Source organism: Artemia sp. Qi Xiang Cuo, chromosome 6 (genome assembly GCF_049724085.1).
Source record: "Artemia sp. Qi Xiang Cuo chromosome 6, ASM4972408v1, whole genome shotgun sequence".
NCBI classification, from domain to species: Eukaryota; Metazoa; Arthropoda; class Branchiopoda; order Anostraca; family Artemiidae; genus Artemia; species Artemia sp. Qi Xiang Cuo.
The window spans coordinates 30041189-30066653 of NC_142799.1; the positions used below are offsets into that span (position 1 = coordinate 30041189).

The 25465-nt window shown below is 33.7% G+C and overlaps 1 protein-coding gene across 1 annotated transcript; it reads right to left on the reverse strand.

The window, feature by feature from the left end:
- Positions 1-1286: 1286 nt before the first annotated feature.
- Afti (aftiphilin) lies at positions 1287-24705 on the reverse strand. Its single transcript, XM_089090141.1, has 7 exons — positions 24661-24705; positions 18686-18830; positions 13734-14674; positions 11625-11888; positions 10126-10272; positions 4830-4938; positions 1287-1596 (listed from the first exon to the last, which is right to left on the reverse strand). The coding sequence occupies exons 2-7, from the start codon at positions 18819-18821 to the stop codon at positions 1349-1351; spliced, it is 1845 nt and encodes a 614-aa protein (XP_088946267.1). The 5' UTR covers positions 18822-18830; positions 24661-24705; the 3' UTR covers positions 1287-1348.
- Positions 24706-25465: the final 760 nt, after the last annotated feature.

Here is a 25465-nt window from a genome sequence, read left to right on the forward strand (position 1 = left end):
AAAGGGAATTTCGGACATTCACCGGTAAACATCGACATTAACCAGATTTCGGACATTCACTGTAATAAAGATATAAGATAAAAATTAGAATAGCGCAGAAAATTAGAATAGCAAATATTGTTTTGTCGCGATTGAGACAAAGTTTTTGAAGAAAAGAAAGATAAGTTTTCGAACAAAATTAGTATGCTCGAAGCCAGGGTAATAGCAGCGATGAGGCATAGCTCTGAAATGTGGGAGCTTCAAAAGGCTGAGGAATACCTGCTTTTGAACAAGTGTTATCTAAGAATAAATTTAGGTACTTGTTAAAGGACCATATGAAACAATGATTTGTAAAAAAAAAAGAATGGGGTCCGATCCTACTTTCTAGGACCATTAATGAAAGAAAGGTAAAGATGGTTAAATCACGTTTTAATTACTGAAAACCATAATTTTTAGCAGCCCATCGGGGTTCACATGAAATCAGGATGTCATAACGAGAAAAGATTAAAAAAAAATATAGGAAATCCTATTGGAGGGAACAATAAGTGAAGCTTTGAACATATTGGAGTGGAGGAGGAGTGCGCTTCAAGATGCTTGGCACTGCTATGGGTTGTTTAGTAGTTAAAACAGATCTGGTGGTGATCTTCAAACTTTAGCGTATTCTAGATTTAGAAACTGTTTACAATGACGAAAAAAAAAATGAAACAGGTTCTCTGACATAAGGTTTTCGAAGATCGACAAGCCGGGCAGGTCTGATATCCCCAATTGATATTGGGAATACCAATTTTTGGGCTAATGGGAAAAGGGCGCTGAAAAAGAAACAAAAACCCTGTGTTAGGTTAGTTTTTTTCCCTTTTTAAATGAAAACCAAGTATATAAGGCTGCTGTAATCCAAAACAGAAGCATACATACTTAATTCTATATTTAAGATTTACGATCCATTCCCTTACACTCATGGCCATAGATCAACTGGTACCTTAAGCTTTTCCATATCTTCTCTAGTTTTTCGAAATGCTTAGAAGTTTCTAACCTCTAACGCGTTATTTTTTTTTCTTACTTGCAGAAACATTTGCCTTTTTAATATTTTTCTGCCTTATAATGAAGGTCTTAAAGCTGTTTTTTTTCTCCACTGTTTCAATACATGTGACTCCAGTAACATCTGTCTTGTAACGTACAGCATTTTGACTAAAAACAGTGGCGCTATCTAAAAAGTTACATTCAAATGAGGATTGACTAACTTTCCCCAGTTACAAAAATACTGGTGGAATCTAAACACACCAGGCTCTGGAAGAACATATGGTAAAATAAAAAAATACACTTTATTACGTCCCATTCCGCTAAGACAAAAAACAAAATTGTGAAAATATAGCTATATAAGTGATTGATCTGAATTAAGAGTCTCATTCGATGTTGGAAAACACAACTGACTAGATGTCATATAGGACAGGTTGGGTATTAAGTAGACAATTCGCTTGGATTCTTCGCTTAACATCTTAGCGCGGTTCGACTTTTGCACTGCTTGTGGTAACATGCTGGAGATAGTAGGCAAACTTAGGAAATCCTCAATATCCACTGACTTATCCAGCTTATATGTACTTTCTTTTGTCTTCTCAGCGTCTACAAGTTAACAATGAAAATGAAAACTCTGATAGGAGATAAAGCGCAAAGAATTAGCACAGTAAGAAAGTAATACCGTTCATAGCCTAAAATATTTTTTTTTGTATTTAAAATTCAAATTAGGTGAATAGGGTTAAGGGAGGGTTGGTAATTTTAGGTCCAATTCTCTTCCTAAAAGATGACCATTTGCAAAGGAGAACCATAAATTTTTGACTGCAAATGCATCTTTTTTTATATCTAATGACCAATGGAGTCCACAATCGGTCAATGTTGCCACATGTCACCTTTAATCAAGGAGGTACAAACGTGCCTTCTTGAATGAATTGTCAGATCCGATCCGACAGTGTACACAAAGGTTCACACTTCGTGGGAAACAAAAAATAAAAACTCAATGAATAAAATATAATTCCAACTATTAGAGTTTATGATTATGAAATTATTGAGGTTATGCAGAGGTTATGATTATGTAACTATTGTCAAATTATCAATTTCATCGATTAGTTACATCAGAAAAACTATTCATATAAAAGGCGACTTTAAATCATACAAAAACCTCTTTTTGATTTAAAACTAAGAAGTTAAAATCTCGATTGCAACAGCCATATGGATTCCCCGATTCAATGAGAATTCTATAACACAAATTCAAATCCGACACAAAATAACAAGTAGAAAATCTGATTGTATCGGAATTATAGTCTGACACCAGGGTTGCCATTACGGTCAGTTCCTAAAGTGCTTCAATTCCCCAAATTTGCGTCCTACACAGCGATTTTCGGTGTTACAGTAAAAAAATTGACTGTAATTGTGCTAAAATAGCACTTTGGTGCTACAGGTGGCCAACCCTGTCTGATGCAGATAGGCTGGGTACAAAAGGTCAAGGCTGTTCTGATGTTTGTTGGGGTCCACCGCCTTAACCCCGTTCTTCGTCCCTGTCCCAAAAAAGAAGTCCTTCTTGAGCGGCCTCATAGTGGCGGCAGGGTGGACCTTGACAGAAGCATGTCTATTAAGAGCCTTGACTGCAAACAGCTTTGCAGGGTGACCTTAGGGAGCACCACCTCTCGAGGGAAATATAGCTTAGTCAACGAGACCGTCACACGGAGTCTTCAAAATCCAGATTACATATTGAAGTAGCCTTCAGATACAAGCAATAAAAGCAAAAGGGTTGACAAAGCCGGTTCGTACAATTTTAAGGAAATAAAATAAAATAAATAGAATTAGATAAAAAGAAAAAAAAACTTTTGAATACAACAAAAATAAGGCAAATAAAAACCCCCGAAAAGAAAAAAAGAACACTCCCTCGTGCCCAAAACTGAAGGGTGAACCTGAAATTTTCGTAATATTACACGTGAATGAAAAACACGTTCTTAAACTTTTTTCATGAAATGCTTTTACTTGAAGAATTTAAATAAACAAAAATCTGTAAAAAATACGTGACTGGCTAAATACCGGAGCTTTATTCTTATACTCAATGCATAGAGGTTGCGACATTTTCTATCCGACCAATGGCAACTTCTCTACCTCCTATGGAGATAAAATTGTCCTCTGAAAAAGCAATCATTTGATATTCACCACTAGGGGGATCTTTCTTACTAACTATCTTTTTATGAAAATAGAATTTTTTTTTAAAGAATTTGAATGACCGATCTGTAAAAATCCGAGAATAGCTGAATAGAAAGGATTAATTTTGTATCTCTGATCTAGAGGTGCTGCTTTAACCAGTCTCCTCTGCTACTAACTCCAACGAAGTAACACTGCATCTGGAAATTAGACCTCTAAAAATAAATTTTACCAATACAGGGATCCTCTTTACCTTATAGCTCATTTGAAAAACAATTCTAAGCATACCCTTTCGCTTGGGGGATGATAATGTGATATTATTACTTTTGAATTATTTTTGCAATAAAGGAAACCCACCGCAAACTTATTTTCGCAGCAGGAAATGAAATGGGAAACAAATACAAGTTTGTGATTTTTGGCGCGTGTATTTCCTGTAATTTCTGCAACTAATTAAAGCTTTTGGTGATCAAGATTTTAATAAAATCACCTATTTCAGCCACATGAGAATAAGTCTTATTTGATAACTAATTTTAGGTCGTCAATAAGCCATGCATTGCTTTTCTACTGAGGAATAAGGTTGATCAACTCGACATTTGCAAATTACAAGAACTGGAAAACACCTACGTCAACACCCACTACATACACCAAATGTCATCTTTCTTTTCTGCTAACCCTGAAAATATGCAGTATTGTTTATGATTAAAAAATAAATAAAGACCATAAAAAAAACAGCACTTATTATCAAAAATATAGAAAAGAAGAATCTAATTAAGCTCTGGATCCTCTGTTTCCTCAAAAATTAATTTAAAGTTGCAGATAAATTTACATATTTCCCAAGATCGACCTTATCGGGTAACCGTCTCGGGCCAAACGAAAAGCAGCTAGTCCCTCAATGGGGTGGGAGGATGTCAGACTTAAGGAAAGAGTTAAGGGAAGTGGGAACTTCTTGGGAGGGTGTAAAGAGGAAGGCTTTAAATAGATTGGGATTGAGAAGGAGCGTGCGTAGCTGTTTTCGCCTCAGGCGGCTTGGTGCTGCAATAAGCTGTTAGTAGTAATAGTTTTTACGATCAAAGATTTCTGTAGTGGTTGCGTTGACCCATATTTTGCATATTTCACCGTACTGGAAAATTTTTAGACAGTGAAAATAAAGTAGCTACAAGGAGAATATTCTCCAGGTATCTTAAGTTTTTAATCCATGTTCCAGTATGTACAATTAATTCATATGTAATGAGGAAATGTTCAACGCCTGGTCCTTTTGCTTGCTGTAGAAGAATTGCTACCGAAGCGTTGAAGCCAGTTTCCATGACTGGAAGGCTTTACTTACTTAGTAAAATCTAATGCTGAATTGATTATAATCAATGCATATTACAAAAATGTGTTGAGCATATTACAGACAGAAAAAATTATAGGAACTAGTGATTTATTTTGGGTTTTTGAAATAAATTTGAATTCAGTTTAATAATAAAAGGGAAAAGATATTTCTAAAAAAAAACGGAACAGGAAGAGAGAGGGTGGGAGAAGTATTTGTGCAACTAAATGAAATATTCGATTTATTTTTCAAATAATTGATATTGTCCAGAATCTGTGTTTTATCACTAGCTAAATTTCAAAGAAAACAAACTTAAAGGTTTGGAGTTGACTAGTTGGAAATCTCAAATTCCAGAGAAATTGCTTACCAACACGGCTCGGTTCTTTTGGTAATTTTCCGGGATTGAGATTCAAAGGAAGTGACCTATGTGGCTGACTTTGTATAAACGCCGAAAGTTTACTTGATTCATTTGACATCTGAAAGGAAAACAAATCATCAATAAATAAATTCTGAAAAACTAATAGCAAACATTTAAAAATTAGGAAAATTAGAAATGAAAATTTTAATTGAAAAAATAAATACATTAAACAAATATAATCGATGTCACATTAATAATATTTTAGTTAATTAATTAGGAAAGAAAAATTAATAGTTAAATGATAATGAGGCTTCAGGAAATAGAATAACATAGATTTATTCACATAAACAGATTGAAGATAACACCGGCTTAACATATAGGAGAGTGTACAAAAAAGAAGAAGAAAATAACTGTATTCAGAGTCAAAAACACAGCAGGGTTTCCACGGGTTCAAGAAGTCAAAAATAGGGACCTTCATGACACAAAAAAAGAGCCAATAGGGACAAGATCCAGCTGTTGTTTACCGTATAAATAATACTATATAACATTATACTCAATATTCACACCGATCTCTCCAAAATCTGAAACCAGGACGGTCGACAAAAATCCCCTATACTGTCCTCATCTTCTGGAAAGACAAGGGTAATGTCAAGATAATCTGAACGTCGGCTTTCCATATAGATCTTGTCTCCTCAGTTCTCGAACGGTTTCAGGTCTTAAAATGTGCCAAGCAAACGTCAAGACCAGATCCTGCAACTCCATATCCACTTCATTGATCAGTGGTTCTTCCCGTTGGAACTTCCGAGGGAAATATGCAAAAAGTTCAAAGCTGTCTATCAGGAACTGACATTCTGTTTTCAAAGTCGACTGTTTGAGCAGTTTTACATTATCTTTTCAAGCGCAGGATTTCATCAGGCATACGTTCTTCGTAGGGAAAAAGACGGTAAAATACTCATCTAGGGTTGGCCATTGCTCTATCATCCTATCAGCAGCAGGAGTGACCGACAACCAACACGTTGGTAGGCTAAGTGTTCGATAGAACTCAACTTGGGAATGCCAGTTTTCTCTTGGATTTTTTTATAGTCCTCAATCTGGGAAGGTCAGCCACGGAAAAAGTAGTAAACTTTTAAAATCAATTCTGAGCAGATTTTACCAAATTCACCAAAACCCTTTCTAAAGGCATTGTGAATAAGGTTAAATGTTGATATTCGGTCCATTACTACTCACCGTAAGCAGTTTCGAAATGGACAGGTTCCTTGGACAAGTCTAGGCCCAGAGCCATATACCATGAGGCATCACATAGGTATAACAATCTAATAATAAAAGTTGTAACATTAATTTGATGGACATAAGCAAAAATATTGACTATATCTGGTACCATTCCAAGTGATAGATGGACATTAATAATCATACCATAGAATCTCCTTAGGACGACCTCTATAAAGTGGATCTACCCAGCCTTGTAGCTTGTATCTGGAAATTACCCCTCCTGGGTTTCTTTTAGTTAAGTTTTTTTTAGCATCGATTTTTTAAACATTTTTGAATTTCAACTACTATAGGCCGAGGGTTGTTCTCTACAAGGTTACAGCTGCAGTTGCAATAACGATATAAGGATCAGGTACTTACGGGTACAAATCGATGGCTACTTTGGTGAATTTATTAGTCCGTTAAGAGCAAGCTGAGAAAAAATAAAGAACCTCCAGTAATACATATCCAAAACAACGAAAACGAAAAAAAACCGGCAACTTAAGTGACTCGAGAGGCAAAGGGAATCAAACCTTTTCATCCATCATTATAGAAAACAAACTTAGATGCTGCAGCCTAAAAATTGTTCTGCAGTCTCCAGGAAACCTAAGGTCCCTAACACACTAAAAAGACTTCTTGGCTGAAGTATTGACATGGCTGAATCTTTCAAAAGGGGGCTTTTGGGGACTTCAGAGCTGTTTTCGGGACTTTTAGGGACCTTATGGTAGCCTCAACATAGTCATCGACGTTAAAAGGTACCGAATCATGTTAAAAAAACTGATTTATTAATTTCTTCTTCAGGGTAAGTGGAACATACTGGAAAGAAAAAATGGTTTTCTCCGTTAAAATGCCTCTGAAAACGGCTACTTGGCCGTTTTCTTGCTCACTTAAACGAAAGGAAAAAAAGGAAAAAAGGTTCCAATCACGTCTACAGTGCAAAATTTACATTTCTCTATGAAATATCCCATTGAGACCAAATATTCTATCATTCTAGCGTGACACCAGCAACTAGTAAGCCTCCTTTTTTTGTACGTGCAGCTTGTGTTATTAGTATTTTTGTAGTACAATAACAATATAAATGAAGCTAAAAGTGCAATGAGAATTTACGTTCGAGGGAGTGGGGTTCAAAACCCTCACCGTCTTTAACTTCAAATATCAATATTTTGCTCTTTCAAACTTTTTCATAAAATTTTCCGCTTTTCTGAAAATGAAATCCTTAAAAGAGATACTATTCTGATTCTCTAAATTCCATATATTCATATATATTTGAATCTATTCAGTTTTCGACAAAATGGGACATCCTTTTACAAATTCAAATTGTCACTTTTCATCAAGGAGTCCTATATTATTTCAAATATTCAAGGAATCTACCATTTTCCACAATACACTGTGAGATATGAATGGCTATATTTCCGTAAAGGAAGGTGTATCAAATCTTCTAACAAGATGTAACAGGAATAAAAAATCAAACCTTAAGCCCTGGCAAGCTTTGAATGTTTAACTTCTATATGAAAAATGAAGAGTATTTTGGTTTTTAAATGTTTTTTTTTAAATGCTCAACAAAAAGCTACAATGATTTGAAGTTTAAAAGAGGATTTGACAGATAATAAACTAATGAAACTCAGAGAGGAAAGAAGCTAACAAAATGAAAAATAAAATCAAAAAGGGTGAAAAACGAGGATTTTAGCAACCAGTGGTGAACCATGAAGAAGACAAAATATAAGCAAATATTTTGACAAGGACCTCTGCCAAGTCGTCCTGAGTGCTAAACAAAAAAAAAGAAGACAAAGAAAAAAAACAAAAAAAAACGAAAATCTAACCTTTTGAAGTTTACCCTACAAAGACAACACAGACACTGAATAAAAACCAGGCAGGAATCAATGAAAAAGAATTTACCAAGATGATTGGGCAAGAACCTTTTGCTTTGCAATAGTTTTGGCTGGTCTATATTTTCGTTTTTCATTAGATATGCAAATAGGTTCTTTTAAGTTATACCGGGTGAAAATATTGATTGAGTCCTTCAAAATTAAACTGTCGTAAATTGGGCTTAATGAAATATCTCCAGTATCTCCATTTAATGATAAATTTTGGTTCATATATTTTTTTTATCTCAATTACCTCTTTAAAAGTTTGTGGTACGCCATTTACAGTTGATATTAAGGTTGCCTCGTCAAAAAGAACTAGATGGGTCGGATTTATGAAAATATGCGAAGCCAATGCCGAATCAAAGTTGACATTGTTATTTTTTAATCTCAGGGACTTATCTATTGAAGTTTTGTGCTCATACAAACGTTCACCTAGTTGTTGATGGGTCCTACCAATGTAAAATTTCCCATAAGAACATGGGATTCTGTACACACCACTATCTCGTACCATATCAGTTTTCTCCGTTTCTTAGATGAAAAGGTTTTCAACTTTTTTCTCGGTTTTTAACGAAACAGAGAGATTGTGTTTTTTAAAAATTTTTCCGCGCTCGTTGCCAAGTTTTAGTTGGTATTTTAAAATAAAGAAAGTTTGTTTCTAAATTGCTGGGTTAATTCAATCAAGGGGGACGAGTTACCTATTTTGTTCTTTTATCTTTTTGAATCGTCTATCTATGACATTTTCGATAAGTTTGATTGGGTAGCCATTGCAGAAAAGAATATCCTTGACATAATTTAATTCAGAATTTATATGATTACGGGAACAAATCTCAGAATGTATATAATAAACTAATAAAAAACAATTGTCCTGTAATGAATTTCAAATGTTTGTAAGTTTTGATTAGAGCATTTCCAAATAACCATGAATCATTTATTAGACATTTACACTCTATTACGAAAGTGCAATATATTTTGCAATTAAAAATTAAACAGTTTCCAAGGCAAAAAAAAAACACACGCTGCTTTGCACCCAGCATAAGTAGAAAAAAGTATTTAGCAAGCCATCATTTGTTAAAAAAAATTTTATTAATCTTTAATTTTCCATTTTTAGCGGCAGAGAATGTAAATGGCCTCGACTCGCTTCTAGATTATAGCTGTCAGACGGTAAAAACAGATTGTAAAAACTAAGAATTCGGCTAGACTGTCAATAACAAAAAATCGCACTGTGACCAATGGTCTACGTGGCGCAGATATATAGCTCCTCATTCTCCGCCTTTGGCTGGGAGTGCAATGCGTCGTTGGGGACAAATCCTCGAACATGTCCCGTATTTTCCTGCTGACCTCTGTTACAAGTCAAATAACCAGCGACACCACGGCTCCAGCCCCCTGCCCTTACGGACACAGGATTTAAAGTCTAGCACGCTAATCAATCGGTTAAGACGGAACTGTCTAAAAGGTAAAAATTATAAGCATTTCCGTTCAACCCAAACTACAAATTTATGAATGTCTTTCAATCTTATTTTTTTGATTCGATTACATCTCTCGATATGTTTGCGATAATTTTTCCGAGTACTTCCTTCATAACTGCATTTCTGCTCATCCAAAAGTTCAAAACTGTAAATAGCTTGAGTTTAGTTTGGTGAAAAGTAGGTGACATTGATACATTTCTAAATTTGCAGTTTTGGCTGCACAGAAATGCTTTTACAGTGTCACATAACTTTCCAACAGAAAACAACAGCCAAGCTATTCGTAGTTCTGCACTTCCAGTTAAGCGGTAATGCAGTTACAAGGAAGCGCTCGCAAAAATTATCACAAGTACATCGAGAGATGTTATTCAAACTAAACAATAAGATTGAATTGCATTTATAATTTTGCAGTTTTGATTGAGCGGAAATACTGTCACAGTGTCAAATAACTTTTCAACAGAAAACAAAACCAAGCTATTCGTAGTTTTTCACTTTCAGTTGACCGGAAATGCAGTTACAAAGGAAGTGCTCGAAAAAATCATCGCAAATAGAACGGGAAATATAATCCAATCAATAAAAAGATTGACGTAATATTGCAACATGCAACAAACGTTGGTCTGCAGGTCGCCCGTGGCTTCTGTTCCCACACCTGTTCTTGAGAGACACCCATATTGAAAGATCACGGAATTTAAAGCAATAGATCAAGTTCAAAACAAAGGTAACGCTACTAACCATAGCCATTTCCTTAGACCCAATTGATGTTTGACTCTTCTTAGCTACTTGAGCAACAGGGAAGGCCATCCGCTCTGGCTTAAGTGGCGAGAAAGAAAGATCACTTGCAAAATCAGGCACATAGATAAAACCCTTGTCGGATTTAATCTGAAAAAAAAAACACAACTTTTTTAAAACGATATCTTTTTCCTCTGCCAGTTGGGACAGTTAAAACATGCAGTCAATAAATATACCACGGACATCAAATTAAAACAGTTTTTGCCTCCTAGTACCATCTTAGCTCTACCTGGAACCCCAGATTTTTTTTTTTACAATTTTCCTTTAGTTGTTTAAACTCTATGAAGATTTTTGAAGCAGCACCACATTTCTGTCAGTGCTGCCACGTTAAATCGTGGAAATAAATAAGACAAATAATTAGTAAATTTTTACAACACTTTTCGTCCAAAAAATTCAAGTATTAACAGTCTTTTGATACCAGAATATATCTTAAATTTTAAAGAAAAGCTACACTTCCTTAACCTTTTCGGTGTCATATATTTAGCTCTTTTTTTGCTGTTTTTTTGCCCACGTTATGCCTTTTTTATACTTGGAGCACGCTACTACCAAAAAGTGAATAACTAGGTCAACTAGTTTATAAGACTAGGTAACTAGGTATATGTCTTTTCATTAAGAATTGCACTACCGCTTTTTCCAAGTTTTCTATCCTTGTGTAAGTTTCCACTTTACCAACTCAAACAATCACATTTCATTTTCAATATCCTTAGTTTTTTAACACTAAAAGGAAAAGATAGAAGTACTTGTAGTAACATTATTAAGAGAATGTGGCAGTCTAACGAAAAACGATTGACGATCATTATCCGATACTTGGAAAAAGAAAATTGATTGTATTTTCGTTTATATTTTATAGCAATAGAAAGGGTAAATAACAAATTCAATTTGGCTGAAATAATCCCTAATTTAATCAACTATTCTACAATGAGGATGTGCGTTATGAAGACTACTCTTTGTCAGGATGTAGGGACACTCATAAGTCATAATCGGATTTCTGATATAGTAAAAAAACTACCCCTCGTCCACCCCCAGGATGAGGTCTATATGAATAATGCGCTTTGTCTGTAACCATTTATGACGTAATTTATACTTGTTTGCCTTTTCCATTGTCACGATGTAAGTGGTTGCACAAAAAAGAAAAAAAAACTTTCTCAGCTGGGTTAAAGCTTTACAGATATCAGAGGTCAAACAAGGTCAAACAAAAAAAGAGTTATCCTTGAGCATTTCTTAGAACGAGCCTTGGTGACGAATTTCTCAATAGTTTTGCAAGATTTTTACTCCTTAAACCTGAGAAGACACAAGTGTGATGAAACCAGCAGGAACACCTGAATTCCAAAGCGCTAAGAAATTATGTGTTTGGTGACCTAAATGAGGGTTAGTAAGTTCCTTAAAAGAGAAATGATGATAAATAAGGCAAAAACTATGCAAGTCGTTCATTATATACATACCACATTTTTTGGATCAATTCCGACAAACTCAAGAATACTCCTTCCAAATTGCGTGTCATTCCAAGACCATTTCACCGTCAGCCCGGAGCCATGATCAAAATCTGTGACTTTATCAAAGAAATTAATTTGATCACTGTCTGAAAAAAGATCAATATTTTCGCAAACGTCAGTGTTTATGGTGCTGCTATCTTCAGGAAACACGCTTTCTAACAATTGAACACAAGCTGAAGAAACCAAAGGAATTGGAGATAATTTGCCTTGAGGCTAAAAAAGAAGTTCCAAAATAAGCCAAAAGGACACTCAACAGATGGCAAAACAATTCTCATTTTCCCGAATTATTTCTGCCAATTACTGCCAGAAAAAAAAAACTATCAACATTGCAGCTGTTCCTATACAAAAGAGAGTACAAATTCTTAGTCTGAAATACAGAACATGGGGGAGAAGGAGGTAGCAGGGAAAAGGAGGGGTATTCATACCCCAAAAAATAAAAGAAGAAAAGGCCTATGTACAAAACATTTGGAAAATTTGCATGTCTCTTTATCATAGTCATTCCTCGGGATGCCTCCTCAGACTATTCTTGCACAGTGAATGGCAGTACCTCCTCTATTTGCCGGAAAAATAAACCCCCATTTCAGCCATGGATAGATTCTATTTTGACAAAATTAAACAAACGATTTAGTAGCATTAAATTTATCTTGGACTTGCAAGAAAAAATCGAAGAAAATTCACAATAATGGACATTTATTGGAATCCAGAAAAAATCTTATCAGATATAATCTGGCCCTATGAGGGTAGAATTTGATTAGGCCTAGTATAGTAAAAATCCTCCTCTTCAAAAACCAAAGGGTCTATCTTGCATTGTCACAATTTCAATTTTAGAGAAGGACGAAAGTAACGTTTTTCTATTTTGCTTTTTGGGGGAACAATTTTTTTCAAGCATTTAAGTAAGCAAAACATCCGTAAAAATTTCCCATGTAGCTGAATAGATAGGCTTAATTTCGTATTACAGTATATAAAATTATGTGTGTGTTCTAAAACACAATTATCAGTAATTATAATTATTTGTTATTATTTTCAGTCAGACCCCAGAATATGCAAAATTACTAGCAATTTGTTTTTCTATAAGTGTAGAATATACTACAATGCTAGTTCCGTTCATAGATATGCATAGATATTTCCGATCGGAAGAAGTTTAGGGGCACCATTTGCTGTTATCTGTCATTTTTGGCGGAAGGCAATAACAAAAAATAATGATCATTAACGCTAAATCAGTAATGGAACATACCCTGTGTCAAGTAGTCTTTGAGGTAGATAAACGCTGAGATTTCATACCCTCTCGGGACCAGTTTTAGGGTCCCAATAAGGGACCAACTAATCATTCCCATTAGGACAGGTTTCTTCTTCCTTTTATAAATCAAATATACCTGTGTGGATGTGACATCAAGATCCACTAAAAGAACCTTAGGAGCAAAATTGTTTTTTTTTTCAGAAAGTTTGAAATGCCCTTTGGCTCTTGACATGACGACACTTAATGAAAATGTTTCTTAAATCACCTAAGCTATGCATTTTTAGACAATAAAGTGAATAATAAGGGCAATTTAAGAATTTAAACGAGCTTAAATTGTAGCCCCACACTCCTCTTACATAATAAATAAACCTTTACTGTCTTAAAATAGGTTAAACTTAATCATAGAAACATCCAAAAACCATTAATCTTTAAATTATGAAAGATCCAAATCTTTAATAAGGAATAAAAAAAAAAAAAATAAGAGGAGAACAAATAAGAGTCTCTGTAAAATTTGAAGTTAAAAATGGTATTGCATGTTTCTTTGTTGATATTATCTTGTTGAGCCTCGTTTATCAATGGCTGTTATCCCAAGTTAGCAGAGTACCCACTCTGCATAACTATTTTTTTCCGAAATATTTTTCTAACCTATTTTCAATGGATGGTGACTATTTAGAGAGAATTTATGATGTACAGATAAAAAAAAAAACCTCGGTCAAATATGTCACAATTAATATTTTACAATAATCCTCGAATATGTAGGGAAATTTATTGATTAAGATACACTAATTGATAGGGCATTATAGGAAGTACTAAAATCTAACCTTTGGTTCAACTTTCTCAGCAGTTGCTTCTGAAACTTCAACGAAATCTCCAAAATCATCAAACTCTTCATCAGTAAAATTCAAGACCGTTTTTGGCTGACTAAAAACATCAAAAGTTGCAAAATTCCCAAAATCTTCTAGATGATGGGGCGCATACAGTTTTTTGGTTGAATCCTCACGTTTAGTAACTTGTGGCCTTGTATCAAAGTATTCCTCAAAATCAGTAGTGTGGCCCTGTTCTTCTTGAGCAATTTGTTCATCTTGAGCTACTGATATTTCCATTTTAGGACTGTCATTAATAGGTAAATTAGGTAAAGTCGGTAAAGCTGGTTTGGTAGTTTCTTCTGTCATTGATACTGTCATTTGATCAGGTTCAATGGAAAGTTCTTTTTCTTTTTCCAAAAATACTTCAGTAGATGTCACAATTTGGTCATGTATGACCCCATTTACTCCTAAATCACTATTTTCAAATTGATCAGAAAAGCAATCACTTAAAATATTACTATTCTTATCTTTAAATAATGCACTACTGAGAGAGGATTGAGCTTCAACGATATTGACATTAGTTTCTACATCAAAGGGTTGATTAACAATCACGTTAGTAGTCTCCTCTTCACCAGTATTTAAAACATTATTGTCAGGTAAATCTACTTCAGGGCCGAAATTTCCGGGTCTCTCAGAACTGCTTTCAGAAGAGGTGGAATCATTTATTGGAATTCTACTACTGCAATCGATTGACGGTGGATCTCCAGGAATACCATAATTAGAATCCAATGAAAGTTGCTCATCATCAGTTGCTTCTGTTGAAAATTTGGGAATAATATTGTCTGAAGTGTCACTGTGATTGTTTAAGTCAATATATAATTGTGGTTTAATTTCATGGTTTAAAGTAGGGGGGACAGGTAGGTTTATATTTGACTTTGGAATGTCTTCAAGAAAATCTGAAAAACCAAAGAACTTGAATAGCTTTTCATTCTTCATTACGGTACATCCATAGCATGCGACAATACATGTATGGCAATAAAATTATGATCAATATCATTCTATAACATAATCATTGGGATTATTAATCTTAAAATCTAAAATTGCGATGGTCCGAAGATAAGTTTTCAGCCTACTCAAGAATTGATGTCTCTACTGCCATCTGTTTAATGCCCTCTTAAAAAAGACAAGTTTCTTTAACACATTCTAAAAATTAGACAGAAATAATACTCATTATTTTTAACGCATTGATTTTTAAATTTCTCAAGTGGTGCTATTTTGCAAGTATGATAAATTTGCGAAACCCACAGATTTTCTTTAAACCAAAGATTCATTTTCTTCACAGATAAAGGCTGGGTTATACGCAACGCTGGAAGAGTGTTTTGTCACGGCCAACTATCAAGACATGGGTAACATATTCCAAACATAATTGTAATAACACTAACAACACTGATGGTTTCAGAAGAACAAAATCGTCGACAACCGGCCAAATGGTCCAAAAAGTCCACAGCCCCATAGCCTATGACTTACTGCCGACTAAAATTGATGGAGAGGTGGTTACAGTTATTTGCATGGCAAGAAAACATGGCACAGTGGATCCAACTATCTTCAATGCAACACTATTTGCAAGGCCGATCCATGTTTACTGACTTCTAGTCCATTTATGCACGTTATGGAGAAAATAGTTTGTTTTCTGAGTTTTACACAACTGAATTTTTACAGGATTTTTTTTGTTTTATTTATTGACACCCTCCCCTCCCTCAATGTACACAGCCACAGCACAGACACAGTAGAAGCAGAAATAAGCAAGTGGTAACAGTGAATCAGGAGCAAAACCATAAGAAAAGGGAGCACTGGAGTGCCAAGAATATAAGTGAATAGATTTCTGAAGATATTCTGTTGTGTTCTTAAGACTTTATTTATCTGTTATTAGGGTTGAAATAAAATCCCACTCCCCGCTTTTAACTTTTAAGTTAAACACGCTCACAACAGCAGCATACCTCAGTCTGCTTCTTCCCCCCTCCCTCTCACCACAGGGAAAAATGTTGGTATGTATATACAAGTTATGCCCCACATATACTACAACTTACACCTGTCTTACGTTAAAAAAAAAACGAAAAAAACTTTAGATTATAGTGCGCTTTAAGATGACTGTCAGCCTTGGCAAAGCAGTTCCCAGGAATTAACAACTGTTTTTTTTTTTTTGTCTAATTTAATACTTATTTTCATATAATCTATCAAACCTTACAAGTAGAAAAGGAGTGGAATCAGAAGCTTGAAAAAACTTTCTTAGCTCGTATTTAGGCAGTAAATCCATTTTCAAAGAAACTCTTAATTTAGTCTGTAAAGCAATTTGTGAAAGTTTCACTCAGCAGCTTTCTTAGCTAGCAACAAGCTTCTCAACTTGACATTTACCAAATAAAAGATATAGATTTAGGCTATAAAAGAGAAGGAAGAATGGGAAAAAAAACCTCAAACGCTCTTCCTTGGGAAATGAAACAGGATATGAAAAATGAAGATAGACTTTGAGCACAAAACCAAATTTCTAAATTTCACTTTAATACAACTACAAGTTCAGACTACATTAACTTATTTCTTAGTTATCAAAGTCATAATCTGTGACTTGACAAGGAATTTTTGTTTTTTGTTTGTGTGTGTGTTTTTTTTTTACCGACATTTTATTATGAGCCTGTATTTCTTGGTTGTGTGTCTCTAAGGTCTAATTCCAATGCGTGCTTAGTCCAAATAACACTTATACCTAAACATGTATGTCTAGCCATAATCATTTTCGACTGATCATTATCTCTTTCCTCTTTTATAGTCTGTCCTAGCTGGTCCAAAATGATGATGCCTATCTGAGAAAACACGAAAAGAGGGTTTAATTGAAGAAAATTTACAACTGGTTTTTAAATTTTCAAATAGATTAAATTTCAACATTATTCTTGTAAAGTCACTCTCTCAGACATTCTCTCTCTGACAGAAAGAATCTCTTCTCTCTCTTCTCTGATTGACAATTCCAACGCTGGACAATTCTATTTTGAGGAAACTGAATTTTGTCTTTTTCTGAGAAAGATCCTTGAAGAGTTTTTTTTTTTTTTTTTTAATACCACTTATTCTGTGTTTCGGAATTGACAGTAAACAGACTAGAGAGTATACCTTTATTTAACCGCATATATGTTATGACTATGTCACCTTTCCTCTTATAATTGCAATTTTAACTGATGATATAGTGACAAATTTCAACTAATTTTATCTACAATGACACTTATATTTCTTTAAGAGTCAATCTTTATAAGTTGAAGAGTTACTGTTCATCTCGGAAATAAGACAGTTAGGCTTTCTTTTGTCAGGTCACAATGCAAAATGACATTTTCAAGAATTAAATTTTAAACTCATAGTACTTAGCCTACACAAAAGTGTGGCTAGTTGAGTTTAGTCTGCTGCTAGTTTGGTGATATCCGATCATATAGTAAGTAGAATGATTATAAAGTAAGTGCAACTTTTTTTTAGATTTTTATAAAGGCTTTTGATGCGGTTAGCCATGACCTTCTATTTAATTTTGCTGTATATGAATCCACTGAAATAATTTTCAGTCTTCGAAGATTTTTTACTTCATAGGAGCCAACATGTGATGTTGCAAGACTAACATTACACACTATTAATACATTATTTGGAGTTCCACAGGGGTCAGATCCGATTCCTGTGATTTTTTCTGTCGTTTGTAGATTATCTACACTAATCAATGCCAGGCAAAGGTTTCTGTGTCGTTGACCTAGTAAAAAAAAATTGTCAATATATCTACGTCATTATTTACTGATGATACTCAAATTTTGCAGAAAGCTACTTAACTAAAAACAACATTGGTTAGGTCCCTACAACTTAGAATCTTAGTAACGGGTTAATAAGCTAAATTTAAGTATTTATAATTGAACTTATAGTTTCCATCAGATCCATGAATTATTGCCCTTGGATTAAATTCCAAATTCAAATTCATTTATTTCAAAAACAAGACATAGCTCTCATGGGCAAAGCCCAAATATGATGTCTCTTAGAAAGAGACATCAGAAGGATTACAGGAATACCAACGAAAAATGGTAAGATATCAAAACTTGTATGCTGCTCAGGGACTTTACGAATGTTTAAAGCAAGATGTTTAATGATACAAGCGTTTCCGATCCTTTCTTGCAACTTGCAGGATATATTTTTTATGCTTATTGGCTGGTGGTTCTCTGGTTATACTATCCTTTCGATGATAGGATTAACATGGGCGATCAGCCATGGACTAAAACAATTTGAATATACTATAGATAGTCGGAGTGCAATTAAGTTAGAAGCAAGTTAGAAGTCAGTTTTGGACTAAACATAGAATTCTGGATTATGCTAAATATTTTTTCCGAAAAATTTCCCAAACAAATTTTTTTTTTAATCAGAAGCAACTCAATTTCCTAACAAAACTAACGCAATCATATTATTGCATACACTCTGTCTGATGGAAAATTCTGATTGCATATTCATATTCTGTATAAACAGTTACATTATAAGGGGAAAAACTTTCTTAAGCCAAAACTACAATTGTTGCTCCTACTGAACTCACATCAAACCGATTTCATTTGGTGTTAGAATTTACTAATAAACAAACTACCAATATTTCAGCCCATTGAAAACAATCAAAATTTAGAGCACATGTGCCCAATTGAAATTCTGTGAAATCTCCTTTTAGTAAAACCCTAGAAAAAACCTGAAAAGAAATGCAAATCTCAGCTCTAACAAGGCACCATCAATTTCAATGCCTCATTTCCCTAGCTGGCTGCTCCACTACCAGTGGGAGTAATTCTTGGCTGTTTCCAGGACAATGATTAACTACTATTGAGATTAAAGTTTATTTACACTTTACTATGTTCTCCATACTATTGTTGCAAAACGGAAGTAAAATTTGCAAGAAAAAGATATATTTGTTTTTGAAAGCTTACCTGGATCAAACTTGTCATCCAGAACAGAAAATTTGCCAAAATCACTAAATTGATCATCGTTGTCATCATCTTCATGTGAGTTTTCCTCAAATGGTGGAGGGGAAGATGAGAACATTGGAGGAATGCTGCTATCCATTTCCTAACTCTGGAAGAGGAACTGATAAAAAAAAATTGCCCAAAGACAAAAAAGAACACATAAATGAATGTATAGCATTACTATTAGTTTTTTTTGCACAAATTTTGTTCTCATTCTTATCTGTATTTTTTTCTATTTTTTTAAAGTAGTGATATACATTTAGATGATGAAGGGAACCAAAATACTGGCCAAACAAATTGATTTATTGACTTTGAAATAAAAGATATTGCATTAGTGGTAGATACTGCCACTGGCAAAACAGATTGATTTAATAGGAACTTATTGATTTTCTCATCTAGTTATCAATAATTTTTTATGCAGATTTCTCATGAAGCCTGTTTCTTGTCCTTGTTTATTCTCCATGTTTTCTGTTTTTTTCCTAGTCCTGGTTAAACAGACTCAGGATTGTAAAAGGAGTGTATTTTTTTTTGGACAAATAGAATGGCTACTATGCAAAGAAACATATTTTGCTAGAATATCCAGATGTTTGCTTTTTATGTGTTTTTCTTGAATGCTTTTTAAAGGAGGAAGTCCATGATGAGAGGTGGTCCCTTGTCTATCATTTTGCATGGTAGTTTTTTAAAGAATGACCTATGACTCCTGTTAAAACTTCTTTATCTGACTATTATTAGTGATCTCAAGTGGAAAATCCACACTTTAAACCAATTAGTCTCCTCATAGGCACAAATTTGTTTACCAGCTTGAGCACTTACAAAAAGTACCAACAAAACTTCACTACTTCTTTTTTGTGAAATAATAGAAGGAACTTATCACCTTGACTATCAAGGAAAGCATTAACCAACAATTTAGAGGATTGAAGCCTAGCTTTTGAAGGACCTGAGCAATTATGCAAGCAAAAAACCAAAGAGTTTCTTTGAATTGTCAGGGATCTATGAGAGAACAGGATACTGTAATGATTCTCTCACTTGCCAGGTGAATGCCCTTAAGGTGGTCAAAAATAATGCAGCAAGGAATGCAGTTAACTGAAACCAACACCAAAAATTCAATAAATATAATGCAATGAAGTAAAAATTTTCTTATTATAATTTAGTTGAAATCCTATTTTGACAGAATCTATAGGGTGTCATTATTGTATCATGGAGAAAAAAGTTATTAGAATAGGAATGAAAATTTATTTGAGACTGAATCCATCTATTTACTTAACAGTAAAGTGTAATTTTTTAGCTATATCTTTTGATCTATTAAATGTCCCATTTCTTGTACCTTACCACATTAAAGAGTTAAGGAGGCCCTAGACGGTCAATAACTTTGATCAAAAGCTTCCATAAATCAATTGACTCAAGCATGATTGACTGCATCGGAACCTGTTTGACGCGTGAGTCAAGCATTGACGGTGATTTATAGAAAGTTTGAATGACTCAATCATTTTGATCAAAAGCTGTGTGTTACATTAGCTTTGGTCAAGATTCAAGGGTTCATTGAAGGGCTGATTAAAGCACACGTTAATCCATTGACGGAAACTTTTGATCAAAATGATTGACCATCTAGGGCAGGGGTGATCAACCCAAATGATCTTGCAGGCCACTTTGGAAACGCATCATAACTCCACAGGTTGCATACAAAATTATATATTCCCATTTTAGATTTAGACCCATTATAGATATTTTTTGGAGTGACAAATTGAAAAATAATGAATTTTTATTGATTATGTTTACTATTATTTTTACTTATAAACATAGATAATACTGAAATAAAAAAAAATAACCAAATAAAAATGAAATCATAGAAAAATATTTATTTCACTAGTGCACTATTTGTTTCTCCATTTTTTCACTTAGCTTTTGCAAGCTGGTCTCAATTTGGGTATTTGCACCTTGTAATTGGTGTTGTAGGTTAGTGTCCGTTATGTTTCAGCGTGTTTTGTGTTTGGTCAGTTTCATTTTGAAAAAACAATTTGCAGATGTAAGTTGAACCAAAAGCACTAACAACTTTTGTGCCAAATTTATTAATTTGAGAAATTTTTTTTTGTGACGTAAATGATAAGAAAATCTATTTTTGATTCTAAATTTTCAAACTAGCGTTTTAATTAATTATTGCACTGTATATTAATCAGGTCCATTTGGAAATATTCTGGGACAGATTCAATTTCAATATGAAAAGAAGATGAATATATTTAAAAATTTTGGTGTATTTATCTAACTCTAAATTATTGAATTGACTTTCAAAAGCATCTGCAAGTTTTCTTATTTCTTTTTCATGTTTGATATAATTGCTACATTTTGATTTCTTAAATTCTTTCAATAATGGAAAGTGGTTTGCATTATTACTTTTCAACTGTGATTCAAATAACAACTTCTTAAATACTCTGATGTGATTAAATGTATTGACTATGAGGTTATTTTTTCTTTGCAATGATATATATAATTCACTGAGTTAGTTGACAATATCCACTAAAACGCATAAATCCAATAACCACTCATCATTTCTTAATTCTGGCCCAGACTTTTGTTTGTCATTCATGAACAAATCAGTTTCTTCTTGTAACTGATAAAGTTGCTGTTAACATCTTCCTCAATTTAACCATCTGACTTGACTGAAGTATACAATGTCACTGTATTCATAATCTAATTCTTTCAGAAACCCCTAAAATTGTTGATGCACAAGTGGATGTGATTAGGTGTAATTCACTGTTTTTATAACTACTTGCATAACATGATCCATTGATAATATTTGGGCACATAAATTTTGCTCATGAATCAAAGAGTGGATTATAATTAATCCTCTCTTTTACAGCATTTACTACTTTTGTTGTTGGAATCTATTTTATCAATTAATAATTTTATAGCTCCCTTTTTTTTACTTATCATAGCAGGTGGTCCATCAGTTGATATTCCAGAAGTTATTTCCAAATTCAAGTTGTTTTTGCTTAAACAATTTTCAACAGCAAGGAAAATATCTTCTCCTGCTGTTGTACTTTTTAAACTTATCAAACTTAACATTTCTTCAGTTACTTCAAATGATTCATTTCCTCCACAAAGGATCACTACAAGCTGAGGCAAGTCTGAAATGTCTGCTTTTGTCAAAAGCCAAGGAAAAAAAGATCTTGAATTCTGTCACACAGTTTTAAGATAATTTCATTTGAAATGTCATTAGTTTGTTTGTGATAGTCACTGTTTGCCATGATAGGTGTAGGTTTGAAAACAGTTTACTTTAAAAAATGTCCTTGACAACAGGTTCTATACATTCTTTCACAGACTCACCATCTGAAAATGTTTTTTTTATTATTCAAAAATGAAACAGAATAGCTTGTTTTATCAACATTGGAAGGTTGCTATAATTCTGCACCAAATATGTGATTAAGTTGAAAGCAATTATGAAAATTTGTAATCTTAATACAAGACTACCTTACTGAACCAGCTACAGTAATAGTCCACATTACCCCATGGACTAAACATTATAATAACAAAAATATTGCTTCATTCCATTCAGAAAATTTCAATAAATTGAGCTTCATCTGCTTCTAGTTACCAAATCCCCCCCCCCCTCTCCCTGAAGCCCAGACATAGTCTTAGGCTACATACAGAAGCTAGATGATTCAGTTCAATATTTCTATGGGTTTATTATCAATAGTTGGTTCATAATGCTAAAAAAACTGCAAAATAAGTAGACTTTTGGGTAGCCTAGGGCTATACCCAGACATTATACAGGGGAGGGGACTGGGATGCAGGTGAACTGGAAATCCCTTTAAAATCAAACAAATATTAATTTTTGAAAATAATGAAGTAAGATTTTTGTTATTGTAGTGTTTAGTTCTAAGAAGAGTAAAAATTACACTGTTACTATGTAAAATATATTAGATACTGGAATTGTATGAAAAACAAATTTACAGGAAGTATTATGAGACATACCCATTAACTAAAAGCAACAATACATAATGCATTTTCATTGCTTCTTCAATTTGCATTTTCAATTGCTTCTCTTGCAAATTCAAATTTAAGCCCTTTTTGACCACTTGAAAATGACCAAAATAATTTTAGGTTTTGGGTATAGAAAAGGCTTAAAACACTGGTTTCAAACTTACTATTTGATTATAAATCTAATTTTCAAAGTTATATAATCTACAAGCATTGATTTATCATGATAGAGTTGGATAAGAAATGCAAAACAATTTCTCCATTTTTCCATCTGCCATGCTTCTTCTGTCAGCTTTGATATTTTTCAACATTTAGGTGAAACAGCAGTTTTTAAGATGCCTAATGGAACACAAAGAAAACATTGTTCATTTGATTTGATTTTTTGATTCAACTTAATCTTGACAGATCAATGCTTGTGAATTATACAACTTATACAAAATAGATTTATAATGAAATAGTAAGTATGAAAATAATGATATAACTCATTTTTATATCCAAAAAATATAGAATGAAATTACTATTGTCAAGGGTCCCAAAGGGCTTAAATTTGAATTTGCAAGAAAATCAATTACTATATTCAGAAAGAGCATAAAAAATGGTATCTAGAGATATGCTCACTTTATTTGTATGTCAATAATATGAACAGCAAAATATTTACCCAAATGTTATATTTGGATTTAGGATAAAATTCTGATCCTAGAGGTAAGTTTGTTTCTTAGCTATCTGAATACCCCATTAATCAAGATATTTAAAAGAAAATGAGCATAGAAAATGAGCAACCTAAAAATGTCTCTTTTTGTTTCAGCATGTCTCCTTCTGAAGAGCTGCTATTCCTACCACCTTTACCCCCAAATTATATAAGTCCTACGCATTTTGTCTTTCTTGATTTCATCAATGTTGATTCAATCAATAGGTAATAAGTTAAAACAAGAGTGACATACTGCAAAACACATAGGGAATATATAATTTTGGCTATATATTGGTACATTAAGGGGGGTTGGGGTATGGATGTATAAGCAGTCTACCACATAAGGAGACATGTTAAGAAAAAAATTCTTACTTCATAATAGCCTATGCACTTTAATCCTAGGCTAGTTAATATATTTTGCAACAGGAGAACCTTTATTTTCACTTCTTTCCTTGTTTTTCTAGAAATTTTGTGAATTTATTAAAACCTATTAAAAGAGTATATACCTTTGGGCCCCTTTAAGGGCTCAAGATGTAACTAGCCCCAGAAAACAATTTTAGAATTATGAGAGAGCATAAAAAGGCATCAAATGATGTTTTCAATTTCATCTTAGCTAAATTATGTGCCCTACTGCAAATTTACTGGTTCTTCCACTGCAAAATATATTAACTAGGATTATTGTGCATATTATGAAGTAAGAATTGTCTGCTCAACATGTCTCCTTATGTGGTGGACTGCTCATATATATCTACACCTGGGTTGAGGTAAAGTGAAGCACTTTTGGGAATGATAGGCTATAAACCTTAGCAAGTAGGCTAGTCTAGAGTAGGAATATTTTAGGATTTTTCAAAGTTGTTTTCAGAGTGTCATGTTTCCTTCTCAATAGCCCCACTTGTACACTGAAATTAATCAAGCAGTGAGTTCATGTTCTAGCAAGGACAGAAGGCTAATGGGAAAAACTCAAAATTTATGAGAAACAAGCAGTAGGGCTGGCAGTTCTCCCAATTTTTCTGAAATTAAATTCCTTTTATTTTCTACTAATGGAATAGACCTTGTCCCCCAGATCATGAGGCCCAAAACCGCTAGCCTACAGCAAACACCTTCCAAGATAGGACCTAGAGTCTTTTTGAGGTTCAGGCCTAGGCTGAATTTCTTTTTGAAAGAATTGCTTTCGCAGAACTGTTCATGAAAATTAACCTGGATGGATAGCAAAGGTGAGACTGAGTACTCGTAATATTTGTTTAAGTAGCCTTGTCTAGACTAACAGCTAATTTACCTTGAAACAGAAAAGTTGAACAAATATTCTGCTATTTGTTCTTTAATTAAAATTTAAAAACTTGCCAAGGGTTTTTGGATTCAAGGTAGGTGCCGAAATAAGCGAAAAAGCACAGTTTCTGCGTCTGTATTACTTATGTTGGACTTCAAACCTGCAAGCAAAGAGTATAGGAAACTATAGTTTCCCATACTCTTTGCCTGCAAGAATAAAGTGTCCGAACATGGGTTCTGAGAGACATTCGTTAAATCATTGCATTATGAGTTTTGTTTTATTTTAACTCCTTATTTGACAAATTTTTACATGGGTTTCATAGAACAATTTGCTTTGAATAGTTTCCACTTAAATCATTCTCTCTGGTTTCGTTTCGTTGACGATATCCTTTCTGTTTGGAAACATGGACAGGACTCCTTAGGAGATTTTTTGGTATATTTGAACTCTTTTGATTTGAATCTCCAATTCACAATTTAACTGGAAGATTTAGGAAAGCTGCCTTTCTTGAATGTTTTAATTATAAAAATACTCCTAGCCTTGAATTTCCTGTATACAAAAAGCCGACCCATAATGATCGGTATCTACATTTCTCTTCAAATCATTCCCCCCTCTGTAAAAAGAGGGGTATTAATCTCTTTAGTCGATAGAGTTAAAAAAATCGGTTCAAGTAATCATGTAAATTCTGAATTAAATTATGTTAAAGATATTCTATTCTGCAATGAATACCCAATAAACCTTATTGAAAATATCATAGATAGACGATAAAAAAAGATAAAACAAGAAAATAGGGACCTCGTCCCCCTTAATTCAGTTA